The 27,139-nt window shown below is 36.9% G+C and overlaps 1 protein-coding gene across 3 annotated transcripts in view; it reads right to left on the minus strand.

Annotated features, from left to right (window-relative positions):
* The window catches only part of GPM6A (glycoprotein M6A), a 353,384-nt gene that overhangs the window by 43,623 nt on the left and 282,622 nt on the right, over positions 1-27,139 (minus strand). For all 3 annotated transcript variants that reach the window (XM_008249994.4, XM_070068303.1, XM_008249983.4), the window contains exon 2: positions 19,303-19,495. In XM_008249994.4, coding sequence (XP_008248216.1) covers positions 19,303-19,495 — 193 coding nt within the window. The remainder of the gene's footprint in view (positions 1-19,302; positions 19,496-27,139) is intronic.

Genomic DNA, 27,139 nt, shown 5'->3' on the forward strand with positions numbered 1-27,139 from the left:
TCTTAGGCAGAATCCTTAAAAGATATTATATGGAATTGGGCCGAGCAAAATTACAGGTAATTCAAACGAAAGAGGCATGAGAAGGTAATCTTTTCACACAACTGATTACTTAATGGAAAAAAATAACCATGTTGGTAAACAAAAGTGCTTATAAGAAAATATAAATGTATGCACGCACTGGTAATGATACACAGATGACAGAGTTTCATTAGATAGTTAATTTTATTTTTATAGCTCTGTAGATACGAATATTCAGTGGAATTTGAAAGAACAATTAGTACATTTATGAGTTATGATTCTATTTGCATTTCCAAGTTTTGAAAACATTCATTCCCTACTTATGCCCCAAATAATATCATTTAAAACTGTAAGATGGTGTGTGACTGTTGTGGCACAGCAGATAAGCTGCTGCTTGGGATGCCTACAGCCTGCATATTGCAGAGCCTGATTCAAGCCCAGCTACTCTACCTCCAAACCAGATTCCGCTAATGGGCACCTTGGGAAGCAGCAGATGATGATCCAGTAATTGGGTTCCTGATATCCACATAAGTGATCAGGTGGAGTTCCAAGCTCCTGGTTTTGGCCTGCCCTAGCCCATTGCTTCCTATTGCTCCCCTGGCTTTCAAATAAATACAAATAAATAAAACTCTTTTTAAAGATGTATTTATTTATTTGAAAGACAGAGTTATAAAGGCAGAGAGAGAGTATATCTGCTGGTACACTCCCCAGGAGTTGTGCCGATCCAAAGACAGGAGCCAGGAGCCAGGAGCTTCTTCCATGTCTCCCAAGCGGATGCAGGGGCCCTAAGGACTTGGGCCATCTTCCACTGCTTTCTCAGGCCATAGCAGAGAGCTGGATCAGAAGTGGAGCAGCCGGGTCTCGAACTGATGCCCTAATGGGATGCCGGCACTGCGGGCGGCAGCTTTACCCGCTATGCCACAGCTCCAACCCCACAAATAAATAAAACTTTTTAAAAAATTACAGGACTATTTATAATCATCGTTGTGGTCTATAGTTACAGAAAATCCTATTAGAATTTATTGCTAAATATCATAACCAGTGAACACTAAGTCTATAAGTCACCTTAGGTAGTATGGTCATTTTAAAAATACATATTCTTCTAATTCATGATCGTGGGTGCCATAATTTAAATGTGGTTTGTTCCACAAGGGTTTATGTGTTAGTGGCTTGGCCCTCAGTTTGATGACATAGAGGTGGTGTGAAGCCTTTAGGAGATGGTACCTGCTGGGAGGTCCTTAGGTCAACTGAGGTCACATCCCTGGAAAAGATTGTAGGGTCCCAGAATCTCTGATTTCTCTGCTTTAAGACAGGGTGTTTGCTGAACTCCTTGATATTTTTATTTTATAGTTAGTTTCAATAAGATATTTTCTTGATTTGTTTTTCAGATAGCTTGATAGTGGTTTGTAGAAACATTACTGATTTTTAATTTTAATTAATTTTTAATAATTTCTTTTATTTATTTGAAAGGCAAAGTTAGAGAAGAGAGAGAGAGACAGAGAGAGACAGAGAGACACAGAGAGAGAGAATCTTCCTTCATCTTGTTTACTCCACAAATGGCTTCATGGTAGGAGCTAGACCAGGCTGAAGCCAGGAGTCAGGAGCTTCTTCTGGATCTCCCATGTGAGTTCAGGGGCACAAGGATGTGGGCCATCTTCCACTGCTTTTCCAGGCCATAGCAGAGAGCTGGATCAGAAGTGGAGCAATTTATCTATATGATCAATTCCATACTTAATATGATCACTTTATCACATAAGATGGGGTTAGTGCCACCCAGCTAAATGGGATTTGGAGTCCCATGGCAAGTTTTTAGCTTCACCCTTAGGGGGTTAGTCTGTGGGAATGTGTGCTGATCTGTACAGCTCCTCCCTCTTGCATTCCCACTCTTATTTTTTTAAGATTTATTTAATTATTTGAAAGGCAGAGTTACAGACAGGCAGACACAGAGATAATGAGGGCTTCCATTGCTGGTTCAATCCCCAAATGGCCACAACAGCCAGACTGGGCTGATCCAAAGCCAGGAGCCAGGAGCTTCTTCCGGGTCTCCTATGCCCACTCTTATTTTTAACTGGGATCTATTTTCAATTGATTTAATACATCTATGATTAATTCCATGTTAAGTAAAGAGTTCATCCAATGGTATTAAGTAGAGAAAAAGAAGAACAAAAACAAATAAATAAAATGAAATAATAAACTGTTCCTTGACAGTCAAGACAAGGGCTGTTCAAGTAATTGCTTCTCATGGTGTCAGTTTCACTTCTACAGGTTTCCTTTTAAGTGCTCTGTTAGTTGTCACAGATCAGGGAGAACATATGGCATATGTCCCTTTGGGACTGGCTTATTTCACTAAGTATGATATTTTCCAGATTCATCCATTTAGCTGTAAATGACTGGATTTCGTTTTTTTAACTGCTGTGTAGTATTCCACAGAGTAAATATCCTATATTTTTTTTATCCAGCCTTCTGTTGATGGGCATTTAGGTTGATTCCATGTCTTGGCTAATGTGAGTCAAAGGGATCACATAAATAAGACCAAGTGCTTGGTAATAACAATAGATAAAATTCCAACACAGGAAACAGTCCACATAGCAGACTCATAGAATGACAAACACCCTAAAGAGCATTCTGACCTCAGATTCAGTCCCTAAAGCATTCAGATCTGATTGAAAATACCATGAAAGCATTTCAGGCATGGAAAGCCAAGACATAGTGGCAAAAACAGTTCTGCACGAAAGATCTCTGTGAGTGAGACCCCAGCAGAAAGAATGGGCCATCAAAGCAGGATGTACTTTTCTCTGAAGGGAGGCAAAAACTTTCACTTTGCATATGGACCTGTCTAAAAACCGATGGAGTTTGTGGACTCAACAGGCTTCCATAGCCTTGGCAGCTCATGTCAAGAGCATAGGATGATCACTGACATCATAAATAACAGTGTCAGTTGTTAAATCAACAACAGGAGTCACTGTGCACTTGCTCCTTATGTTGGACCTCTGTCCTGAGTTGTACTATGAGAATTAATGGCAAAACTTATCTTCAAACTGTACTTTATACTTTGTGGCTGTGTGGGTGCAAATAGTTGAAATCTCTACTTAGTATAGAGTTTGTCTTCTGTATATAAAGTCAATTAAAAATGAATCTTAATGGAAAGTGGAATGGGAGAGGGAGTGGGAGGTTGGATAGGAGTGGGGGTGGGAGGGCTGAAATGGGGAGAAGAAACACCATACCCCTAAAAGCTGTACATATGAAATTTGTATTCAATAGATAAAAACCTTCCAAAATAAATAAATTAAAATAAATAAAAACACACCACAAAAATAAACATCAGTGAACTTAATAAAAAAAAAAAAAAAGAAGAAGTGCAGCACCAGGACTCAAACCAGTACCCATATGGGATGCACTTCAGGAGGTGGCTTTACAGTGCCAGCACCTGGGTTGCTAGTATTTGTCGGGGGTGGGGGAGGATATTTTTGCATACAAGTTCATTGGTGACACATAGTCTTCTTTATTTGTTTCACCTTATCTGATTTGAGTATCAGGACAATCCGGGTATTCTAGAATGACACTGGAAATATTTCTTCCTCTTCAACTTTTTTGAATGGTTTGTTAAATACTGGTGTTAGTTCTTCCTTAAATGTTTGGTATACTTTAGAAGTGAAGTCATGAAGTCCTAATCTTTACTTTGATGGTAGATTCTTTATTATAGTGTCGGTGTTTTCAGTTATTATTGATCTGTTCAGATTTTCTACTTCTTTACAAATCAATTAAGGTAGATTTTATATGTTTAGGAATGCATATATTTCTTCGAAATTCTCCAGTTTGTTGGTGTTTAATTGTATTGGTCTCCCGTGATTCTTTTTATTTCTGTAGTATTATTTGTAATGTCTCCTACTTCATCTCTGATTTTTTCTATTTGAGCTATGTTGATTGAATTTATCTTTTCCAAAAAAAATGGCTCTTCATTTCACTGATCTTTTATATAGTTTTCTTAATGTCTATATCATCTATTTTGGGCTTGATCCTTATTATTTCATTTCTTAGACTAATTTAGGTTTTACTTTCTTCTAGTCTGCTATTTCTTTGAGTAAAATGTTAGATTGTTTATTTGAGATTTCTTCTTTTTCTTATTTAAGTATTTATTTCTATAAATTTTCCTCTTGGATCTGATTTATTTTTGCTGTGTTCTACAGGTTTAGGTACAGTTCCATTTTTATTTTTCTTTAGTCATTTTAATTCCCCTTTTAGTTTTTCCATTGACCTGTTGGCTATTCAAGAGCATGCTTTTTAATTTCTATGTATTTTTAAAGCTTCTGAGGGTCCTCTAGTTACAGATTTCTAGTTTTATTCCATTTTATTCCATTATACCTGATATAATTTATTTAAAATGTGTTAAGATTTGTTTTGTTGGGACCAGCACCGTGGCTCACTTGGTTAATCCTCCGCTTGCAGCGCTGGCATCCCATATGGGTGCCAGGTTCTAGTCCTGGTTGCTCCTCTTCCATTCCAGCTCTCTGATGTGGCCTGGGAGGGCAGTGGAGGATGGCCCAGGTGCTTGGGCCCCTGCACCTGCATGGGAGACTGGGAGGAGGCACCTGGCTTCTGGCTTCGGATCGGCGCAGCGCCCTGACCATACGGCCATTTGGGGGGTTAACCAATGGAAGGAAGACCTTTCTCTCTGTCTCTCTCTCTCACTAACTCTGCCTGTCCAATTAAGAAAAAATGATTTGTTTTGTCACCTAAAGACATTATCAATCCTGTAGAATGTTCCATGCACAGTAAGAATGCATATTTTGTAGCTATTGGATGAAAAATAGGCTTATTTATTTGAGAATAGCATTTAATTCTGGTATTTATTTGCTGGTTTTCTATCCATTGCAAAAAGTGGAGTGTTGAAGTTCCCTACTATTATATGGTCACCTAGTTCTCCCATTGACCTGTTTGTATTTGTTTCATATATTTAGATGTGTCAATCTTGGGAACATATAATCTTATAATTACTATGTTATAGTGCTGAATTGGCAGCATTTTCATTATATAATAACTTTTTATCTTTTTTGAAGTTTTCTACTGAAAGTATACTTTTCCTGCGTATATATAACTATGTTTTCTTATTTCTGGTATCCATTTGCAAGCAATATCTTTTTCATCTTTCACTTACAGTCTATGTATATCCCTACAAGGAAAATCAGTTTCTTGAAGGAAGCTTTTTAAAATGATCTTTTTTAAAAAAATATTTATTTTATTTATCTGAAATGCTGAGTGACAGAGAGAGAGAGGAAGGGAGATTTTCCATCTGCTGGTTCACTCCCCAGATGACCACAATGGCGGGCCAGGCCAAAGCAAGGAGCCAGGAACTTGATCTGAGTCTCCCACATGGGTGCAGGGCCTAAACACTTGAGTTGTCCTCCGATGCTTTCCCAGGCACTTTCTCAGGGAACTGGATCAGGTGCAGAGAAGCCAAGACTCGAATTGGCATCCATATGGCATGCCTGTGCTGCGGGCCATGGCTTAACCCGTTATGCCACACTGCTGGCTCTTCTTTCCCACAGGATCTGAGTTAGCAGGAAGACGGAGTCAGAAGTTGAAACTGGGCATTGAACCTCCTCATTCATGGAACTGGAGCTTCTTAAAAGCTAGGCAAAACAGCTCCCTCCCCCCCCCCCCCCCCCCCGCACACATACATTGTGCGTTTTAATTGGAAATTTTAATTGTTACCTCTGAGGATATAATTAGTAAGTAAATATTTATTCCTACCATTCAGTTCATTGTTTTGTGGTTATTTTGTAGACCCTTTGTGCCTATCTTCCTCTCTGGGTCTCTAACTTTGTGGCTTATAGTGCTAAATTTTCATTCCTTGCTCTTTCTCATGTGTGTCTCACTGCCTGCTGTAATTATTCCTTTGTGGTTACCATAGGGCTAACATAAAGAATATGATAATGGACTATTCTAACATGAAAACAGCTCATTTGGTCACATATATATTCTCTAGATGTCTTCTTTATCCCCACAATTTATATTTGTGATATCCTAAATTTATATTTTTTATGTTGTGTGTTTCTTAACAACTTCCTGTAGCTATGGTTTTTTATATTTACCACTTTGACTTTAATCTTTAGATTAGTGATAAGGTAGGAAATGGCTACTTCTTCCTCACCATTTAAAATCAATGCATAAGTGAGTAGATGAGTAGATCTATCAGTCTGTGGTATTAGTATATTGAAGTGAATTTAATTTGCTTCTCTTTATAAAAGAATTTAACACCAGCAGTTTTAGAGACTACAGTAAAACTGCTTTGGAATGTCCATCCGTAACTGTTATAAATAAAATTTTTCTACTGTGAAAAACAACAAGAGATTTACACTCTTTGATTTTAAGTGTCCAATACTTTATAGTTAACTATAAGCACAATGTTGTACAGCAGAGCTTCTTCATCTTACATGACTTTTCTGTATGTATTGAACAGCAATTCCTCAATTCTGCATTTCTTTCCTCTCCTAAACGTGTGGTTTCTGGGAATCTTCACACTTCGATTCTGTAAGTTTGCCTATCTTAGGAATGTCATATAAATGCAATCATACAGTATTACTCTTTTGTGACTCGTTTATTTAATATAGCCTAATGTCCTCAAGTTTCATCCATAATTTAGCACATGGCAGGATTTCTTTTAATTTATAATGGAATATTTCATTAAATGTATGAACCACTACAACTTTATCTATTTATCAGTCGACTTTTAGGCTATTTATATATCTTGATTATGGTGAATAATGCTGCAACAGACATAGGAGTAGAGGTACCTCCTTGAGATCTTGATTCCAATTCTTTGGGATAAATACCTAGAAGTATGATTGCCAGATCATGGGACAATTTTATTTTCAAATTTTGGAAAGACCTCTGTAATGTTTTCCAAAGCAGTTATACCACTTTACATTCCCAAAAACAGTGCAAAAAAGACCTAAATATTACCTTTAATCTGTAATCAATTTTGAATTGACTTTTGTGTATGGTCAAGGGGTCTAATTTCATTTTTTGTATGTGGGTATCCAATTTTTTCAATCATTCCCTTCTGTGAAGTTTTGTCATACTCACTGAAAATCATTTTGCTCTATATGTATTGGTTTATTTCTGGACTACTTTGTTCCTTTGGTCTCTGTTTATTTTTATACCAGTATCAGCATGTTTTGATTAATTTAAACTTGCACTATATTTTTAAAGATTTTTATTTATTTATTTGACAGGTAGAGTTGCAGACAGTGAGAGAGAGACAGAGAGAAAGGTTTTCCTTCCATTGGTTCACTCCCCAATTGGCCGCAATGGCTGGAACTGCGCTGATCCGAAGCCAGGAGCCAGGAGTCTCTTCCTGGTCTCCCATGTGGGTGCAGGAGTCCAAGCACTTGAGCCTTCCTCCACTGCTTTCCCAGGCCATGACAGAGAGCTGGACTGGAAGAGGAGCAACCAGGACTAGAACTGGCACCCATATGGGATGCCGACACTGTAGGTGGAGGATTAACCTACCACGCCACAGTGCTGGCCCCTTGCACTATATTTTGAAATCAAGTATGGGGTCTCCAGATTTACCTTCTCTGAGTTTTTTTTTTTAATTTCTTATGAATTTTAGGATTTTTCTCTATTATTGTAAGGAATGCCACTGGATTTTGAAAGAATTGCATTGTTTGGTAAGTAATTTTAAGTAATATGGACATTTTAGCAATATCATATGTTCCAATTCATGAACATTAAATATCTTTCAATTTATTGTGTATTGCTTCATTTCTTTAACAATGTCTGTAGCTTTCAGCATACAAGTCTTTTCTTTCCTTGGTTAATTTTATTTCTAAGGTTTTTTTTTTTTTTTTTGAAAGCTGTTGTAAATAGGATTGCATTGGTATGAACTCAATCCTCTTAAATTTGTTGTCTTGTTTTGTGAGCTAACATGTGATACATCCTGATAAACGTCCCATGTGCCCTTCAGAAGAATGTGCCGTCTAATACTGCTGTGTGGCATGTTCTGAATATGTCTCTTTAAAAGCTCATTTGATCTGGAGGGTGATTCAAGTCTCTTTCCTCTCCCACCCTTTATCGAAAGTGGGACGTTGAAATTCCCTACCAGGACTGAGTTGCTGTTTATTTCTCCTTCTGGTTTTGCTTGTAGAACCTTATGTTTTCCTCCCTGTCCAGCTGTAAGCCTTCTCACAATTTCACTGATTAGCTCTTAGAGGCCTCTAGGCATCCACATTATGCCAGTTCTATCAGTTCTTAGACTGAGGTGATACAGAAACCTGACCCTTAGTCAGCTCTGTGAAATTTCTAGAATATTGGATGCATTTTTCACTCTTCTCTTTCCACCCATGAAGAGAGCATGAGCTGGGATGATATTTCCTAGCACTGCGCTGGCTTAGGGTAGAGGCTGATGTTGACTGAGAAGCATGGCTCTTCTTACCCATATCGGTGGGGCTATTCCTTTGTGCTCAATGGGCTACTGCAACCTCTTAAGTGGATTCTGTAAATCCCATGATGGTATTTTGGCCTGTATGCTTTAAATTGGTGTTTCTGTGTGGGAACAAGTGCTGGAACTTAATATTCAACCATCTTGCTGACATTATTCCCCCAAATTCATATTTTACTTAATAAGAATGCATGGATCCCTATGACTCAGCATTCAGGCTAGAAGTATGATTACAAATTGCTGAAGAGAATTACAATAGACATATACCTTTGGCTTTACCCTTTTGAAATTTGACTCCAGTGTGTTGTAAAAATTCTTTGGCAGTAACTGCTGCAGAAAAACAGGTCTAGCTCTGTATTAATTTATGATGGCTATTATAACAAATGCAAACAAACTCAGTGGCTTAAGACAACACACACTTACTTGTTAATAGTTCTGGATATTAGAAATTTGAAATTAGTTTCCTGGGGCCAAAACTGAAGTATTGGCAGAGCTTCTGGGCCTCCAAAGGTGAGGGGCAAGTTCCTTTACACTGTGCCTCTTCTAGAGCTGGTTTCCTAGCATTCCTTAGCTAGTGATCCTTTCCCTATGTTCAAAGCCAGCAAGTAGCACCTTCTTTCAGCAGTTATGTGAGTTTTTTCTCTGATCAAATATTCTTCTGCTTCATTCTAATAAGGACGCTTTTATTAAGATTTAGAGCCTATTTAAGGAAATCCAGGAGGATCTCCTCAGCTCTAAATCCCGCATTGAATCACAATTTCAAAGTCTCTTTTGCCATATAAGGTAACACATATAGGTTACAGGGATTAGGATCTGGATATGTTTGGAAGCAATTATTTAGCCTGCCACAGCTATATATTTTACTGAATTTGAAAGTTAATCTATTAAATTCAAAAATTCTTACCTAAAGTTTTTCTTCAGTCATCTAATAAATATTTTCAATGTTACATTCAAAAATCCTTTTCAAAATTTGAAATTATCAAACTATTTAAATTAAATAAAATCTGAAGTTATCTCACTGATTTAATTCTATCACAAAACTACTCTGTTAACAACAAGCTCTGAAAGAACAAAGAATTTCAAATTCATGAAAATTAAACTCATAATTTACACTAATATGAATTTTTGTTAGACAAGTCAACAATTTGTACTGATAACTCTCTTACAATGAGGTCACTGACTGTGTTTATAGCAGGATCAAATAGAGAATCCTAAAGCATTTTATCTTTGCTTCACTGCATGCGCTTTCCAAAGTGCCAATTCATATTACCCTGTATCTGAAGGGCTTCATGTAAGTCCTTTACCTCCTTTTTAAATGCAGACTTTCAAATTTGGCAATGCTTGTGTATTTGTTTGACAAACTGGTTTAAGAGCAATGTATGCTCATTGTAAAAAAAAAATGGAGAAAAAAAAACACAAAACAGGAAAAAAAGATTTATTATTAACTGTTTACCCTCTCAGTTTTTTATAAATTTCAAGAAACTTCAAAAAGCTATAATAATTATATACTACTTTGAAAGCATCCTTTTTTAAGCCAGTCATTAATATTTTAAACTATTAAATAAATTTTCAAAGATTTTTAAGATTATGGTACATTTTATCATTTGAAGATATTATAACTATATTTTACCCATTCCCTGTTTGTGTTTAGTGATAGGGATAATAATGGCTCCTACACAAAGCCTGTAATATGTTACTTTCTGTGAAAAAAACAACTTGGCAAATGTGATTAAACAAATGATCAGGAGATGAGGCTGTTGTCCTGGGTTATCTAGGCAGACCCAAGGTCTTCACATAGGTCCTTAAACATGAGTGATGCAGGAGAGGCAGGTTCAAATTCGGAGATAATTTGAAGATGTTACACTACTGGCTTAAAGATGAAAGGTAACCGTGAGCCAAAGAGTGCAGGTGGCCTTTGGAAGCTCAAATAAGCAAGGTTGTGGATCCTCCCCTAGAGCTTCCAGATGGAGAAGAATTCTGCCAATTCAGTTAATTTCAGCTCATTTCAGTAAACCCTGTAAGACCATTTCAGACTTCTGAAATTCAAAGATGTAGCACAATGAATGCTGTTTTAAATTACTAACTTTGTAGTTCTTTTCTTTATGGCAGCAGTGAGAATCTAATGCTTCCTCTTACAAACAACATGCTAATAATAATGATTTGTAGATAATATTTGTTCACCATCTATATTGTCCCCCTAGAATAAATTCCTGGAGAAATTCAAAGTAGACACAATCAAAGTGGTGTCCACAAAGTTGAAACACATGGGTAAAAAGTCGGAAGTTTCATACTCTGTTTCCTAATAGCAGGCATCACAATTTAATTTTTCTGGTGAATGGATAGGTAAAAAGCAATACTATTGCTTTAAATTACTTTCTTTAGTTTACTATTGATGATAGATATGTATATATATATACACATGTATGTTACTCTGTTTTATTTGTATTGGAATACCTGCTTTATATATTATAATTTTATAATCTGTTCTTCGTTTATTAAAATTAGAAATTTTAGTTATGTTAGTTGTATTTTTATGTATAATTAGTGTTTTGATAATACTTAAATGAGTAAAATTTTAACTTTTGTAAAAATCCATACTTTTTTCCTTTATGGATTCTTATACTGCCTACATACTTTTTTTACTTCATGATAAGTGAAATCTTGATTGCTCTTCCCTTTAAGCTTTCAAAATTTTGCATATCCTTATATTTTAACTTTAATCCATCTGAAAGGTTTTTAGTATATAAATATGAAGAACATAATTTTATATGAATTTATAAGTACCTATGTGTGTGTAGGTCTTTTTATCTTTCCATTCTATTCTGCTTGATACATTTTTCAGTATCTGTGCCAATGCCATAGAGCAGTAGCTATTGTAGCTTCCCCATGCTATCTATCTAGTTTGCCTAATGAATCTTAGAACTCAGGTAAAGTAATAACTCCAGCAGTCTTTGATTCATGTCTACACAGTCTTTGTAGATGACACTTTGTTCATGTATCTTTTATGTGTTAATGTTTCAAGATACAGAAGTTGTTTTAATCTATTCCGCATCCCTGAAGACTAGCAACTGATAGGCACATAGTGTAACCCAATTTTTTTTTGTTGAAGGAAAGAATTCCTTAAAAGTGTACCCAAAGATTAGCCTTAAAACTGATAAATTCAGATTTGAAAACATGAATATTGTGAAAGTACAATAAATTTTAGAAGTGTAATACCTGATAGAACTGGATACCATTACTAAGATAGTTGTTCTTGAAGAAATAAGACTAAGCAAATCATAAATTATAAACATCACAGAACATGGAAACTCACTGCTTGCTATGTCTAAACACCTGAACTGACAGGAAAATAACTACATTTCAAAGCTGTCCAACTATTCTTTAGAAAAGACTTTTGAAAAATTCTTTATATTAAACCTGGAATAATTTCCCTATAAACTGGAATACTTGGCATACATCTCTCTCTCTTAGAAGAACAACGCAAGTTTTCTTTTATCTGGTAACCTTCAAAATATCATTAGAATGAAATTATCATGTTCTTATTTATATTTTACCTAACGTTGTTGTATTCTTGAATGCTAGAAAAGGCAATATAAAGTAGATCTTTGAATTCTAATGCAGTCTGAAACTTACTAATATCTACTCTCATCAAATAGCAAACAATAATAGTATTATGATAAATAGGATGCATTCAGAGACATTCGGACATTATAAACCAGGATAGTGGGCATTACATTTTTGATACAGCATCGAGGACAACATTACAATTGAAAATATCATCACCATCATTGTCATTACCGTCACCATCATAATAGTAAATAGGAGTGTAGTGTTTATTATGGGCTGATGATATAATTATTTAAAGTCATTAAGTAATTTATTCATATAAAAACGTTAAGAAGTAATCAGAATTAGTATATCCCTTTTACTAATGAAGGACTGAAGTAGTTAGATTAAGTTGTTGAAGGTAAGAAGCTAGAAATGGGCAGAGTCAATAGAATAAGCCCCAGGACTTTCACCCTAGAATCTTACTTACTACATTACATTGTCTATCTAAATTCTCATGATTTGGGTATTTGGTTTTGTTGTTGCTGTTATTTTTTTAGAAAAATTTATTTAAAAAATATAAATTTTGAAAGTACAACTTTTGGATTATAGCAGTTTTTCCCCTATAACCACCCTCCCACCCGCAAACCATCCCATCTCCTACTCCCTCTCCCATCCCATTTGCTGTTATTTTATATTAGTTTTTTTAAATCATTCATTTAAAGAGTATTCACCTTGCTGAAATATTACCTAGTAAGACACATACTATTTGATTATCATTTCTGAAATTAGGAATTCAGTATGGCTTTCAATCTAAGTTCTAGCTATGAAAAATTATGTTTGATTATCCAAGACTAATCAATAAACTCACATCAAATTTAATTTTTCTAATGTTCTAATACTGTTATAAGTAGAAGACTTCATCAATATCTTTTAGCTGTTAACACTCTAGATCATTGTAGAAATAGTTTATACTGCTATGATTTCTATCAGCTTATGAAGGTTTGTTTCTTCTGGCCATGAATTCATGTTTCTTTCTCTTTCTCATTCTGACCCAAAAAATTACCAGAAAAATGTATGCAGAAACAATCGTTAACTTCCAAGGAATAAATGTGAAGTGCGAGCAAACATACACACACCCATGAAGTTAGTTCAGAAGAAAGTGAATTTACCTTTTATCTCAGCTTGCTGTCTGCCTTTTGTTTTATAGAGACAGGAGCTAATTTTTATATGTGCATTAAACATTGAAGAATTTTTTTTCTAGTGAACTCAGTTTCTGGTGCCTTGACCTGAACTCAAAATCATCACATTTTGAAAATAAAAAGCATTCACTGTGGAAATCAACTGTATCATATCTTTTTTTTTTTTTTTTTTTTTTGACAGGCAGAGTGGACAGTGAGAGAGAGAGACAGAGAGAGAAAGGTCTTCCTTTGCCGTTGGTTCACCCTCCAATGGCCGCTGCTGCAGCCGGCGCACCGCGCTGATCCGATGGCAGGAGCCAGGATCCAGGTGCTTTTCCTGGTCTCCCATGGGGTGCAGGGCCCAAGCACCTGGGCCATCCTCCACTGCACTCCCTGGCCATAGCAGAGAGCTGGCCTGGAAGAGGGGCAACCGGGACAGAATCCGGCGCCCCGACCGGGACTAGAACCCGGTGTGCCGGCGCCGCAAGGTGGAGGATTAGCCTTTTGAGCCACGGCGCCGGCTTTGTATCATATCTTGATGTATATTACAGTTACAAAAAAAAACAAATACAACCTTATTTAATAAATTACATGGGGATATATTTCTGAGTAACACTGTTCATTGCCCAATCCTCAGAAAAATTATTCAAGAAGCGATGTCACGTAGCAAAATTAGTGATTTGGATCTCTTTTTGGTTACTTAATTTTCTAACCAGTCTCCATATTGATTTTTTTTGTCCTATATGAATCTACTTGGCAGAAGCAAAATAGCTGCCCTAATTCTTGCTCATTATTTCAAATAAAACTTTTGAAGCATAGTAATAACATCTCACCAAAATCACTCAGATAAAATCTGAACCAGAAATCATCAAAACTGCCTCCTCATCACATAGCAGAAAGCAGAATAGCATTGAGCTATTTCCAGTGTTGAGTGGGTTTTAATGTTCTAATAGCAAAGAGAGATTGCGATTTAGGGTGCAAAAATTTCCCCTACCTGAACAAGTGGGTTAAGTTACATACTTATTATCACAACAATTCAAGGAGAACAAATGACCAATTCTTGAGGTACTATACTGAAAAATTAAGTGAGAAAAATCTTCTGGGAAAATAAGTGAATAGAGAGAGACACAGAAATACTAAAATTTATGACAATGGGTTAAAAATTGTTGAGGAACTTTCTCATTCTCTACTGCTTTGAAAGTATTCACACCTTAAATGGAAAATGGCCTAGCAATTTAGTGGGTAGCTTAAGTTGGGAAGGTGGGACTTGGCTTCAGAAGAGCACATCCCATTGTTGTGAGCTGATTCTATTTAGAATTATATGTCTGCAACGTAAATTGCAAAAGAATGGAGACCATCTGCAAAGTTATTTGTATTAAGTACATTATTCACACTAGACAGATGATTAAGAAAACAGAATTGTCATACTTCAACATGACTGACTTTAGTATGTATGTCCACCATTAGATTTGGAAATACTAGCTATGCTGGGATATGCTTTTGTAATCAACAGGAGGGAGAGAATTGGGTGGGAAGCGGAAATGAAAGGAAGGGGAGGGAAGGAAAGGGAAGGGCTTTTAGGGTTCCTGAGATAAAGGAAAGGAGTAAACTCCTCAGTTCCTGACCACCATAAGTGGGATATGTGGAGTTTCGGCAATCAGTTTCATTGCTAAGTTTGCACACCCAGTAAACAGATCTCTTTTCCTTTATGTTCTGTACAAGTGCTGCACTTGGTTGAATTAAGCATAGGAACTATAGAGGAAAGGAAGTAAGAATCTCTCTATATTACTAAAATTGGCCAACATGTCTTTTTGCCACATTAATTTTCAAACTTGCCTTAAGTTATTTCCAAGCAAGGTGTAGTACCTGCAGATATGTGCATCTTTTACTTTCCACTACTTTATATACTGTTATTTTACATTTTCTGTTTCCATGACACTTTTCCCCATTCTTATTGTTTTTCTAATTATTTTTGATTTTTATATTGTTCATATTGGAGGTTTTTTATTTTATTTAAGTTAAACAAGCTTCATACATTTCATATATACAAATTTTGGAACATAGTGACACTCCCACCCCTCCTTCCGGCCCATGCTCCAAACTTTCTTCCTCCTCCCTCTTGCATTCCCACTCTTAATTTTTATAAAGATCTATTTTCAATTTACTTATGATTATAAAATTAACTCTACACTAAGTAAAAGAGTTCAACAGGGGCTGGCACTGTGGTGCAGCGGGTTAACGCCCTGGCCGGAACCACCGGCATCCCATATGGGCACCGGTTCTAGTCCCGGCCACTCTTCTTCCAATCCAGCTCTCTACTATGGCCTAGGAAAGCAGTAGAAGATGGCCCAAGTCCTTGGCCCCTGCACCCACGTGGGAGACCTGGAAGAAGCTCCTGGCTCCTGGTTTCGGATCGGCGCAGCTCCAGCTATTGCAGCCATCTGGGGAGTGAACCATCAGATGGAAGATTTCTCTCTCTCTCTCTCTCTCTCTCTCTCTCTGCCTCTCCTTTCTCTGTGTAACTCTGACTTTCAAATAAATAAATAAATCTTAAAAAAAAAGAGTTCAACAAATAGTATGATGAGAAAAAAAAAACAAACAAACTGTTCCTCGATGAGAAGAGACAAGAGTTTAAACAATCATCAAATCCCATTCTTCTGATATCCCTGTAGGTTAGCCCTGCACAAGGTCATTTCTACTTTATCTAAAAATTTATGTAATTTTAAAATTTATCAATTGCCACTAATTGCACTGAGAAGTTTATAGTATCTGTCTTCTCAATCAATTTTCATGAACTGCTTATTGGCAGGGAGAGTCTAAATCTACTTGATAGTTGCACATGGCCTATATAAGGAATTTTAGTAATTTGAAATATGAGAAGAGATAACTTAAACATTTACTTTTATTTCAATCAAATTGGTATTCTTCCTATTTCAAAAATGAATTATTGGTCTCACATTTCATTTCTTATATAATAGAACAAAAGAAAACAAAAAAAATGAAGTGTAAGATCTCATATCTTTCTTTGAAACTGCTACTCAAACAACACCTTGGAAGTATTAGTAGCAAATTGTGATGCATTAAAATTTATTGCCTAAATATTATCTAGATATCTTGATTGATATTGCTGATGGATGTATACAAGCATCTCATGCCATTTATTAACTTTTGATTTTTTACCAATCTGTCACTCCATAACCAAATTTAGCAATTTGAATGTAGATTACAAAGAATCTGTAGATTTTTTGGACATCTGTGGTAGCTTAAAATAATGTGCAGTGAGAACATATTTTGTCCAGAGTAGGCTGAAATATAACTAAAAGGAAAAATGTCAGTTTTTTCACACTATATATATATCCAGGCAGTCATTTTATTAAAGCTCTCTGCACAGTGCAATAATCCAACATGCTTTCAAACAGCTTAATTATATTGTAAATAATGAATATCACTTATAAATGGTTGAGGATTGATTCATGCTAAGGCATTGATACTCTAACAATTGAAAGTTTACATGTCTGCTTGCAATTTGATGGAAAATGACAAATTGTCTATCACAGGCTTGATTCAATTTAAAAGATAAGGATAATTTTCCAGAACTAATTGGTAAACTAATATGACAATGGGACTACAGAACTTTTAAATTGCTATTAATTCTTTATTTCCATTTATCAATGATACTGATGTGGCTACAACATGATACTTCAGAAACAGGAATATAGTTATATAATGATTTTACTTCTTAACTGAGTGGTTAATGAGTCCCCTTCTTCTAGTCAATATGTCTGTGGGGGGCATAGAGTAGATTTTCCTAATCTGACAGCACTTTCTTCATTATATTTCTTGTTTTCTAATAAGTATTTTCCAGTATTTTAAGTGCCAATATATTTCTGAAAACATAGATATTCCAGATCTCCTAAAATTCTGCTATGGATTGTGTCAAGAGATCCATTCCCTTTATACCTCAAAGTAGAGAATTCTTGCTCTATCCCTTGATAGAAATGTGCAACTCTATTATCTTTTAATTTTCACAGAGTCACCCTAGTTAACAAAAGTAAAAAGTATTTAAGTACACTCTACTCATGAAAGTATGTGTATCACTAGCTGATAAAGTATAAACAAACTGTGGGGAGCAATCCGGACTAGACTAAGTTGCTCGAATTAGGACTTATTCTATGCATCTGCTCTCCCACAATATGGCGCTGGGAGAGAAGTAAACAGCTTCCGCACAGCTGCCTCCAGTTCAACCAATTAACTGTAGGACTTGCTCCTGATTGGAGGAGAGCAGCGTACTCAGCCGAGTTGGGATTGGCGGAGGAGGACTATAAAGGAGGAGAGAGACGGCATGCACCGGGAACATCTATGGGGAACATCTAAGGGAACCCGTGCAGCCCCCGAGAGAACCGGCCGGTGGTGTGCCGCTCCCCTGCGGAAGTGGGGAATGCGGCCAGGGGGAACTGCCCTTCCACGGAGGTGGAAGGGATAGTAGCCAACCCGGGAAGAACCAGCAGCAAACCCGGGGAGGGCCGAGCAGACAAAAAGAACAGCGCAGGGTCCTGTGTCGTTCCTCCACGAAGAGGGGGAGCGACACAAACTTAGCAATATCATATATCTCTGATATTGTATTTGGAGGTCAAATGTCTTCTTCCTAGAAAATTGTCCAGGTTGACCAAGTCTTGTCTTAGATTAGGGCTCAAGGTTATAATTACACTATGATGAGTAAAATGAGTAAAAATCAAAGAAACGCTAACAATCCAAATAACCACTAAGAATTTTAAATCTAAAATCATCTTATTTCAGGGAAAAATTAATATGAAGAATTTTTGAATCTATTCAGAGTGACAAAATAAAAGACATGAACAACATTAAAAACCCATAGTATCAAGCAGCATAAAATAAAGACAAAAATTGGAAGAAAAACTAAGAATTTTAAGAAAAACTAAAGGCTCTGGGGACAGATATTAGCTGGGATTACCAAAAAAAAAAAAAAAAAAAAACCTGTAGGGACCGGCTCTGTGGCATAGTGGGCCTCTACCTGTGGCTTGGGCATCCCAGATGGGCACCAGTTCTTGTCCTGGATGCTCCTTTTTTGACTCAGCTCTCTACAAATGGCCTGGGAAAGCAATGGAAGATGCCCCAAGTGCTTGGGCCCCTGCATCCATGTGGGAGACCCCAAAGAAGCTCCTGGCTTCAGACTGGTCCTGCTGTGGGTGTTGTGGCCATTTGGGGAGTGAAACAGTGGATGGAAAACCTTTCTCTCTGTCTCTCCCTTTCTCTGTCTGATTCTACTTCTCAAATAAACAAAGAAAATCTTAAAAAAAAAAATCTGTAACAAAAATTATTTTCTTTCTGTGAGCATAAAATTGCTAAATGGATTATCTGAACCAATAATACATTTCAGAAAAAATATCATTCAATACCAAACACATTTTATGCAATATAAAGCAAGAATAAACTGAAACTTCATAGGCAGCCTTTCACTTTCAGACTGCCTGAGTCGTCTTTCTGAAGTGCATTTTTACATTCTCATGATTTAGTGATATCAGGAGTTTACACGGGGGCAAGGAGAAGGGGAGAAAAGTATAACTGTTTGTAAAAGGCTGCATATTTTTTGAACTTTCCTTTTTCAGAAGTTAATGAGAATTTTTCACAATGTCTACATCCGTGCAGTTAGGCAGGGACAGTAGATGATATCATCTGTATGTTTGAGTTAAATTTTCTAGAGGGTGGGAGCACCCATGGAGTTCTGGTGATTTCCCTAGAATAGCAGCAGAAGCCAGATTTATACCTAACTCTGTTCTCAGTTGTCTGTTATATTCTATTACAAAGCTTCTGCTCAAATTAGAAGAGAACAAGAAATGCAAATATTCCAGTTAATGACTATTGAATTTTAGATAAAACCTTTCAGCGAAAACATAGATTAAGTCAGACAGCCTCTGGTTCCATTCTAAATGCCTTGCATTGATTGAAAAGCCAATGCTCTTTGGAATCATGTACAGTCTGAGTATATTTTTTCAACTAATCATCACCTCTCTTAACTAAATGTGCTTATTTATTCAACACACAGCAATGTAAACATATAACAGCTAAATAAGATGCAGTACTAGAATGACTTACATGGTAAATACATCCAGAGTATCTCCAGCAGTTCTTGCCATCTCAAAGTAGGTTTGCAGAATGTTGACGGTTCCAGAAAGTGCTTCATGACCACAGCCACAGAACAGGGCAACCCCAGCATAGAGCAGGATGGTGGCAATGAGAGAAGCGTAGGGGATGCCTCCCAGGCATTTAATACAGCACTCAAAACACCCTGTGGAGATTAACAGGAAAACATGACAAATTCGTATATGAGTTTTTACAAAAAGAAAATATTTATTTACCTGCATCTACTTGAAAGGTAGACAGAGAGAAAGAGAGTGGGAGAACGGGACGGAGTGGGAAGAGGTTTTTTTTGTTTGTTTGTTTGTTTGTTTTTCCATCTGCTGGTTCATTCCCCAAATGTCTGAACATCTGGAGCTCAGTCAGGCTGAAGGCAGAGCCTGGAACCCCATCAAGATCTCCCTTTGGGTGTAGTAGGGGATCTTAGCACTTGAGCCATCATCTGCTGCCTCCCAAGGTGCTCAGCAGGAAGCTGGAACTCAAACCAGCACTCCTTTATGGGATGCAGGTGTACCAAACAATGGGTCAACCCCTGTGCCACAACACTCTTCCCCAAAATTCATAGCTTAGAAAAATGCTTAAAACTGTTTTCTTCAACATCAGCACTATGGGAAGGTAAACATATGCATCAAGTCAGGTCAAACATATGCATCAAGTCCTAGAATTTCTGAGAAATTATAAAGATCAAATGTCTTAATTGTAAGTCCATCTTTTTGAGATAGGAGAATGTTTGCTACCACTGATGGTTTCTTCTTCCACCCCAAGATCCACAGAAGTCATTCCTTGCCAACCTTGACTTCCTGTGATTATCTTCACCATACATGTACGTGTGTGTATATGCACATATAATTTTATCATGAATTTGTTGCTCTCAAATTACACAGCTTACATTTTTATTTCAGCATTTTTTGAACTCTCTGTAGCTGTGTTTTTCAAACAGTGAAGGAAAACCACTTATTGCATTGCAAAATTAATTAGTGAATATTGGTCATAACATTTAAAAAGTGGAAGAGAATAAGACAGATGATATTTGAATGCATTTCAAACAGTAAGAGAAATTATTTTTGAATTCAGATACTTACATATACTATTTATGTAGTGATTTACAATGTAAAATCTATTTCTTGTGACTTACATTTCAAAAACATGCGAAAGATACTGACATAGTACAAAACAGCGCAGCTCAAGAGAATCTTGAACCCATCATGGGATCAGCAAATTATTTTTTTTCATCTTACCAACTATAAAAGGTAACAATGAGGGGCTGGTGCTGTGGCACAGCGGGTTAAGCTGCCATCTGCAGTGCCAGCATCCCATACGGAGAGTGATTCGGTTCCCAGCTGCTCCATTTCTGATCCAGCTCCCTGCTAATGTGCTTGGGAAAGCAGCAGAAAATGGCCCAGATACTTGGGTCCCTGTGCTCATGTAGGAGACGCAGAAGAAGCTCCTGGCTCCTGGTTTCAGATCAGCCTAGCTCCAACCATTGTGGCCATTTAGGGAGTGAACCAGCGGATGGTAGATTTCTCTCTCTCTCTCTGTCTCTCCTTGTAACTCTGCCTTTCAAACAAACAAAAATAAATCTTCAAAAAAAAAAAAAAAAAAGAAGCTAACATGAGAGAATTTCCCTCATATTGTTCCTGTGAGGATTAAGTGAACTAATATATAAAATAATTCTGGACATACATCAATTACTCAAAAATGTTAGCTACCACTATTAAGCATAAGTTTAATTATTATTAATAATCTTATCATAATGTTATATGTATGCCAAAAGTTCTTTCACCTCATGTTGTTAGTTTGCTTTTGGAAGTCTCCTAAGTCCCTATTATCGAAGAACTGATTCAAGCATTTAGCCTGAAACATCAGAAAAAATGTTACTAATATTCGAAGTATATTTTAGGGGGTCAGTGCTATGGTGTACTGGGTAAAGCCACTGCCTGCAGTGCCAATATCCCATACGGGCATCAGTTCGAGTCCCAGCTGCTCCACTTCTGATCCAGCTCTCTGCTATGGCCTGGGGAAGCCTTAGAAGATGGCCCAAGTTTTTGGGCCCCTGCACCTATGTGGGAGACCCAGAAGAAACTTGATCCAGATGAAACAGTGGATGCAAGACCTCTTTCTCTGTCTCTCTCTCTGCCTCTCTGTAACTCTGCCTTTCAAATAAATAAATAAATCTATTAAAAAAGTCAGAATTTTCTAGGTGACTGCTAGATATCTTCCAAGAAATTAACTAGAAAAATGCTTAAGTATAAATGTTTTTCAATAATATATATCGATGAGATACTATGTTCCATCTGTTGATAAATGTAAATTTAGGTAAAAGGGCTGACAGTGCTTCAAAAGATGATCTGATGATCTCAGTTTCACCTATGTCCACTTCTATCCTCTTGCCTCCTCCACTCAAATCCTTATTCCAAAGACTCCCTTCTACTTTCTTCATTTTGGAAAATTTTGATCAAATCCCCTTTTGTAATGATGAAGACTCCCACATAACAAATTATAGTAGTAATAAATGGTCTTTAAATAGATTGTTCCTATTGTACTTAGGCATAGGAAGTCATAGGAATGCATATGCAAGTCAAGTATCCCTTTTCTGAAATGTTTGGGGACAAAATGTTTTCGATTTCATTTTTTTCCCGGAGTTTGGAATATTTGCAAATAATAATGAGGTATCCTGCAGATGGTATGAATTTAAAATTTTTTTTTTCATTTGAGAGACAGAGTTACAGACAGAGAGATGGAGAGATAAAGAGAAAGGTCTTCCATCCTCTGGTTGACTCCCCAGCTGGCCCTAATAGCCGGAGCTGGGATGATCCAAGCCAGCAGCCAGGAACTTCTTCTGGGTCTCCCATGCCGGTACAGGGGCCCAAGCACTTGGGCCATCTTCTACTGCTCTTCAAGGCCAGAAGCAGAGAGCTGGATTGGAAAAGGAGCAGCCAGGATACAAACCGGCTGGCACCGCAGGTGGAGGCTTAGACTCTATAACACAGTGCCAGCCCCTCTCCATACTTTTTAGTTTACTTTAAAGAGACATTTTTAAAGAAATAGTTATTAATTTTATTTGAAAGTCAGAGTTTCAGAGAAACACACACACATACACACACACACACACACACACACACAGAGGGAGAGAGAGAGATTTTCCATCTACTGAGTCACTCCCGAAGTGGCTACAACGGTCAGAGTGGAGTAAGGCCAAAGCCAGGAGCCAGGAGTTTCATTTGGGTCTCCCACATGGGTAGCAGCAGCCCAAGTACTTGGGCCATCTTCCACTGCTCATTAGCAAAGAGCTTGGTCAGAAGTGGAGCAGTGGAATTCAAACTGGGACCCTTATGAGATGCCAGCATTGGAGGTGGCTAAACCTACTGAGCTACAACTCTGGCCTCCTGCAAAGTAGCCTTATTATTTTTCGTATGCACCTTCACATAGATGGCCTGAAAGTAATTTTATAGAATATTCATAGTGTGCCCGTGTTTTGACTGAAAACCATCATATGAAATCAAGTGTGGAATTTTCTACTCTTGGAGTCATGTCTGTGCTAAAAAATTTTTATTTTGGATCACTTCAGATTTCAGGGATGTTCAATCTGCATGTGGATAGCAACATCTGAGACATAAAATAATTACAATGTTCCTATGCGAAGTAGCTTATGTTTAGAAATTGAGCTGATACCCAATTTTAATATTACTAATTGTATTAAGAATTATAGCCTTGTCTCACTTGCCCAAGAGTCTGAACACCTCCCCACTCTGCAGCTCCTGCTTATGCAAGCAGAATCATTTTCTGCACATTCCTCCCCTGACACATACACACACGCACACTCACAACGTGGGGAGGCAGAAAAGGTTAGAACAGCTTGAAACTTGGTATAGTAGGAAGATATTTCACCAGCAGATGGTTGAGACCAGTGTGTGTAGTATCTGAATGTCATTGAGCACAGTTTTAGGTGAAGATTTACAGGGTGGAAGAAAATTGGGACTTTCAGCGTTGTAAAATTCTCATCTTACTGATTTTTTAAAAAATAATGGGGAGAAAAGGAAATTAAATTCATACCAACCCTACAAAGAGCTATCTTTAATTTCGGCAAGGACATCAAATAGCCCATGATTACAAACCCCATTATTCTGTGTTTTCTCTTACTTGCTATTCTCAAAGCATTTTGTATAGTTGTGAGAGATTTCTACAGCAGATAATCTGGAGTGTCAAAATCAGATGAACATGCTCAACAAAACCATCAGAAGTTCAAATATAAATAAAAGAGTCCAAATACCAGATACATTTATAGGAAATACCTTCGCTGGATCCCAGAGCCTAAAGTTTATTGAACGAGTCAACATAAAACATATAAAGTGGTAAGCTCATGAATGGTCACCAGGTCTGCCACTGAGGATTTCTGGTCAACTAGATTACTAATTCAGAATCAGTTTCTACTTAGGCGACCTCCCCCACTGTATTTTTAGATGGACCAAGGATAGAATCTATGCAATGTTCTGTGACCACAAGGAGGGAGCCTAAGTTGTAGCACTAGACCATTAATTGTTGACTAATGGCTCTCAAATTTAGCAAAGTATGCGATAAATTCCGTTACTGGGGTAAAACCAAATTGAAATATGAGTGAATACACATTTCCAAAGAGTGTACCATCGCCAAATGAAATCGAGGTACTTTTTTTAATCCCTATTTGAATGTTGCCACTTAAATCCTTGAGAGATATATTACCTATATTGGTAAATATTCCTGTAAATCTCCTTTATCCTGAGGTGAGGCTGGAATCTTTCAGTTTGAGACCTGCTTCCCTGCAAAACTTGTATTCACAGGACAAAACTTGAAGTATCTCATCTAGCACATATTGCACTTGTAATGGGCTCTATCCTAATTAGCCCCACTCTCCACAGAGCCTGAGCTGCCTGTCGGTGTTAAGAGAAGGCTCTCAGAACTCCCATCTGGGGAAGCAGTGCATCACTTCAGTGTTCTCTCCAGCTGCCAGAATCCCACGTAGCTGCTGGCAGGGGAGCTTCTTCCCACCCACAGTGAGAAACAGCCTTGGCAGAGCTGCAGAGTTACCATAGCAACTGTGCCCCTGAGCCCGGGATGCACTTTCAACAATCACCCCTTAAAACCCAGGATTCTGCTGCCCCCACCATCATGTTTTTACTGAATCACAAATGAAAATGAAAAAACAACACTCTATTAGATGAATATTAGTGAAAGCATTGTAAACGGAGTGCTGGCGCTGGAGAAAATATCCTTTTTGAGAAAATCTCCATGAAAACAATAAAGCTTACTTTGTATAGGAAACATTTTCAGTGCTAGCCATTATCAGAAGAGCTGTAAGTTCAAAGACTGTACATGGAATCTGAATGTTTTGTCATTACCTATATACATGGTTTCTGCTTATACATTTTCAATTGAGAAGACTCTATGCTTTCAGCTTCAAGATGAAAATAAGTATTGAAAGAATTACAAGATTTTACTCTCAAGACACTCTAAAGCATTAGCATTTGCCTGATGAGGTTATATATTTATTTATTTGTGCTTATATAAAAACTTCAAAGAAAATAGAAGTTTCTGAGATGGGATATCATTTTAGGAGAGATAATAAGTTATTAATCTACTATCATCTAAACCTTGTGAAATGAACACAAATCCTTGGTTTTGCTCACTTCTCAAACTATGTCAAAACAAGTAAAAGGAAAACAACCTAAAACAACAGCAAAATATATCATGGGAGACAGACAATGGGCAGGAAGAAACAACATAACTATAGATTTATCTAGTGAAATAATGCTTTTTTTTCCTGAAGACTGACAAGTGAGGTTGATGAGTAAAATTGAAAAGAATGGAAATTAACAGTGAGATTGACAATTTATTAATCAATAAATATTTCCAGGTACAATTTGCCTTAGAGTTGATTCCTTCTCTACTGACAAATGCCAACTCTGTCATTATCAAGTATCTAAAAAGGTATGGATCTGTTTGTGAGCCATCTATTCTGTCCCTTTAGTCTGTCTATTTCTGAGCCAATAGCACCCTGCTTATATTCTATTCCATCACTGTCTTGATTTGTAGTACAGTAAATCCCCTCAACGACATCGTCCTGCACATGTATATCACGGTTATTCATTACCCACTTACTTTACCACGAAAATTTTAGAAACAGTTTGATTATGCAAATTAACCCATTGGGATTCTTACCGATTTTTTTTTTAAGATTTTATTTATTTGAGAGGTTGAGTTATAAACAGAGAGAGGGAGAGACGGAGAGAAAGGTCTTCCATTGCTGCACTCCCCAAATGGCTGTATCAGCTGAAGCTGGACTGATCTGAAGCCAGGAGCCAGGAGCTTCTTTCGGGTACCCCATGTGGGTGCAGGGGCCCAAGCACTGGGGCTATCTTCTACTGCTTCCCCTGACCATAGCAGAGAGCTGGATCAGAAAAGGAGCAACCGGAACACGAACTGGCACCCATATGGGATGCCAAGCTGCAGGTGGAGACTTAGCCCACTAAGCAGCTAGTATTTTTGTAATGAATTTTGTATTTGGTAACTTGAAAATTCTTTTGTTTATTCTGAATTACATTGTGTATTACTTTGCAATTCTGTTGATAATATTAAATCTTATTATTCCTTTCTTTTCAATATTTTTATCTTTCATCTTTTATTATCATAGTGTTACATAAAATGCAGTAAGAAGAGTAGAAGCCATAAGAAAATACATTTTTGTGTATGTTCCTGATATTAAAGAAACACTTGCCATATTTTATCATTTACTGTTGGTTGGTTTGTTGGTTAAATGTCTCTTTTGCTCTGAATTCTGTAATATGCTTTTATCCACTCTATTAAAATAAGGTTATGCTTTTATCTTCCTTTTTTATGCCATTTCTATAGATTTCTCTTAATTAAACTTATATTCCTGAATAAAAATCCAACATATTTTATTACTTAATATTTTATTGAATGTATCATGCCAAAATTATTTAATAAATCTGCATTTATCAATTTATTTATCACTATTAAGTCCTCATCAGGTATCAGGTTCTCTGCTAACTGATCAGGCGGTACAAGTAAACCAAATCAACAAAATGGTGTTATTTTACAATGGGAGATAGGTAATAAGCAAAAAGCTGAAGATACACATATGAGATTGCAAAAACTGCAATGAAGAGATCCTACAGAGAGAAGGGAGCCACAGTATTAGAAAAATAGTTTTCAGTTTTTAATAAAGAGCCTGTCTAAAGCGACATGGGTGAAGGCGGCAAAGGAGCCTTCACCCATGAAGTTATCCAAGAAAAGAGAGGAAGTAAATGCAAATGCCCTGAGGCAGGTGTGTGCCTAGAATATCTGAGAAAGAATTTAATAGACTAATTGTGGTAAAATAGATTGAAATAGAGACAATGGAATTTCAGATATGGTCTAAAATATAATTAATGAGGATAGCATAGAGGGATATATATGTTAATTAACTTGCTTGACATCTAATTTTTCTTTTCTTTTTTTTTGGAATCTAATTCAAAGTAGCCTTGTACACTGATTTCTTTTTTCTATACCCTTGGAAAGTCTGCATAAGGTTATAATTATCTGTATAAAAATGTCTTGTAGTACTAACCATTAAAATCAACTACGAACTTCTGTATTTTGTGGGAAGAATCACAACCGAACTACTTTACTAACGGTTATAGAATTATTCAAGTTTTCTATTTCTTTTGAAGTGTCCTTGCCAAGTTCAAATTTTATAGACATCTTCAAACTCCATATAAGATTAAATCTTTTCATGTAATTATACATAACTTCCTTTTGT

Source organism: Oryctolagus cuniculus, chromosome 2 (assembly GCF_964237555.1).
Source record: "Oryctolagus cuniculus chromosome 2, mOryCun1.1, whole genome shotgun sequence".
NCBI classification, from domain to species: Eukaryota; Metazoa; Chordata; class Mammalia; order Lagomorpha; family Leporidae; genus Oryctolagus; species Oryctolagus cuniculus.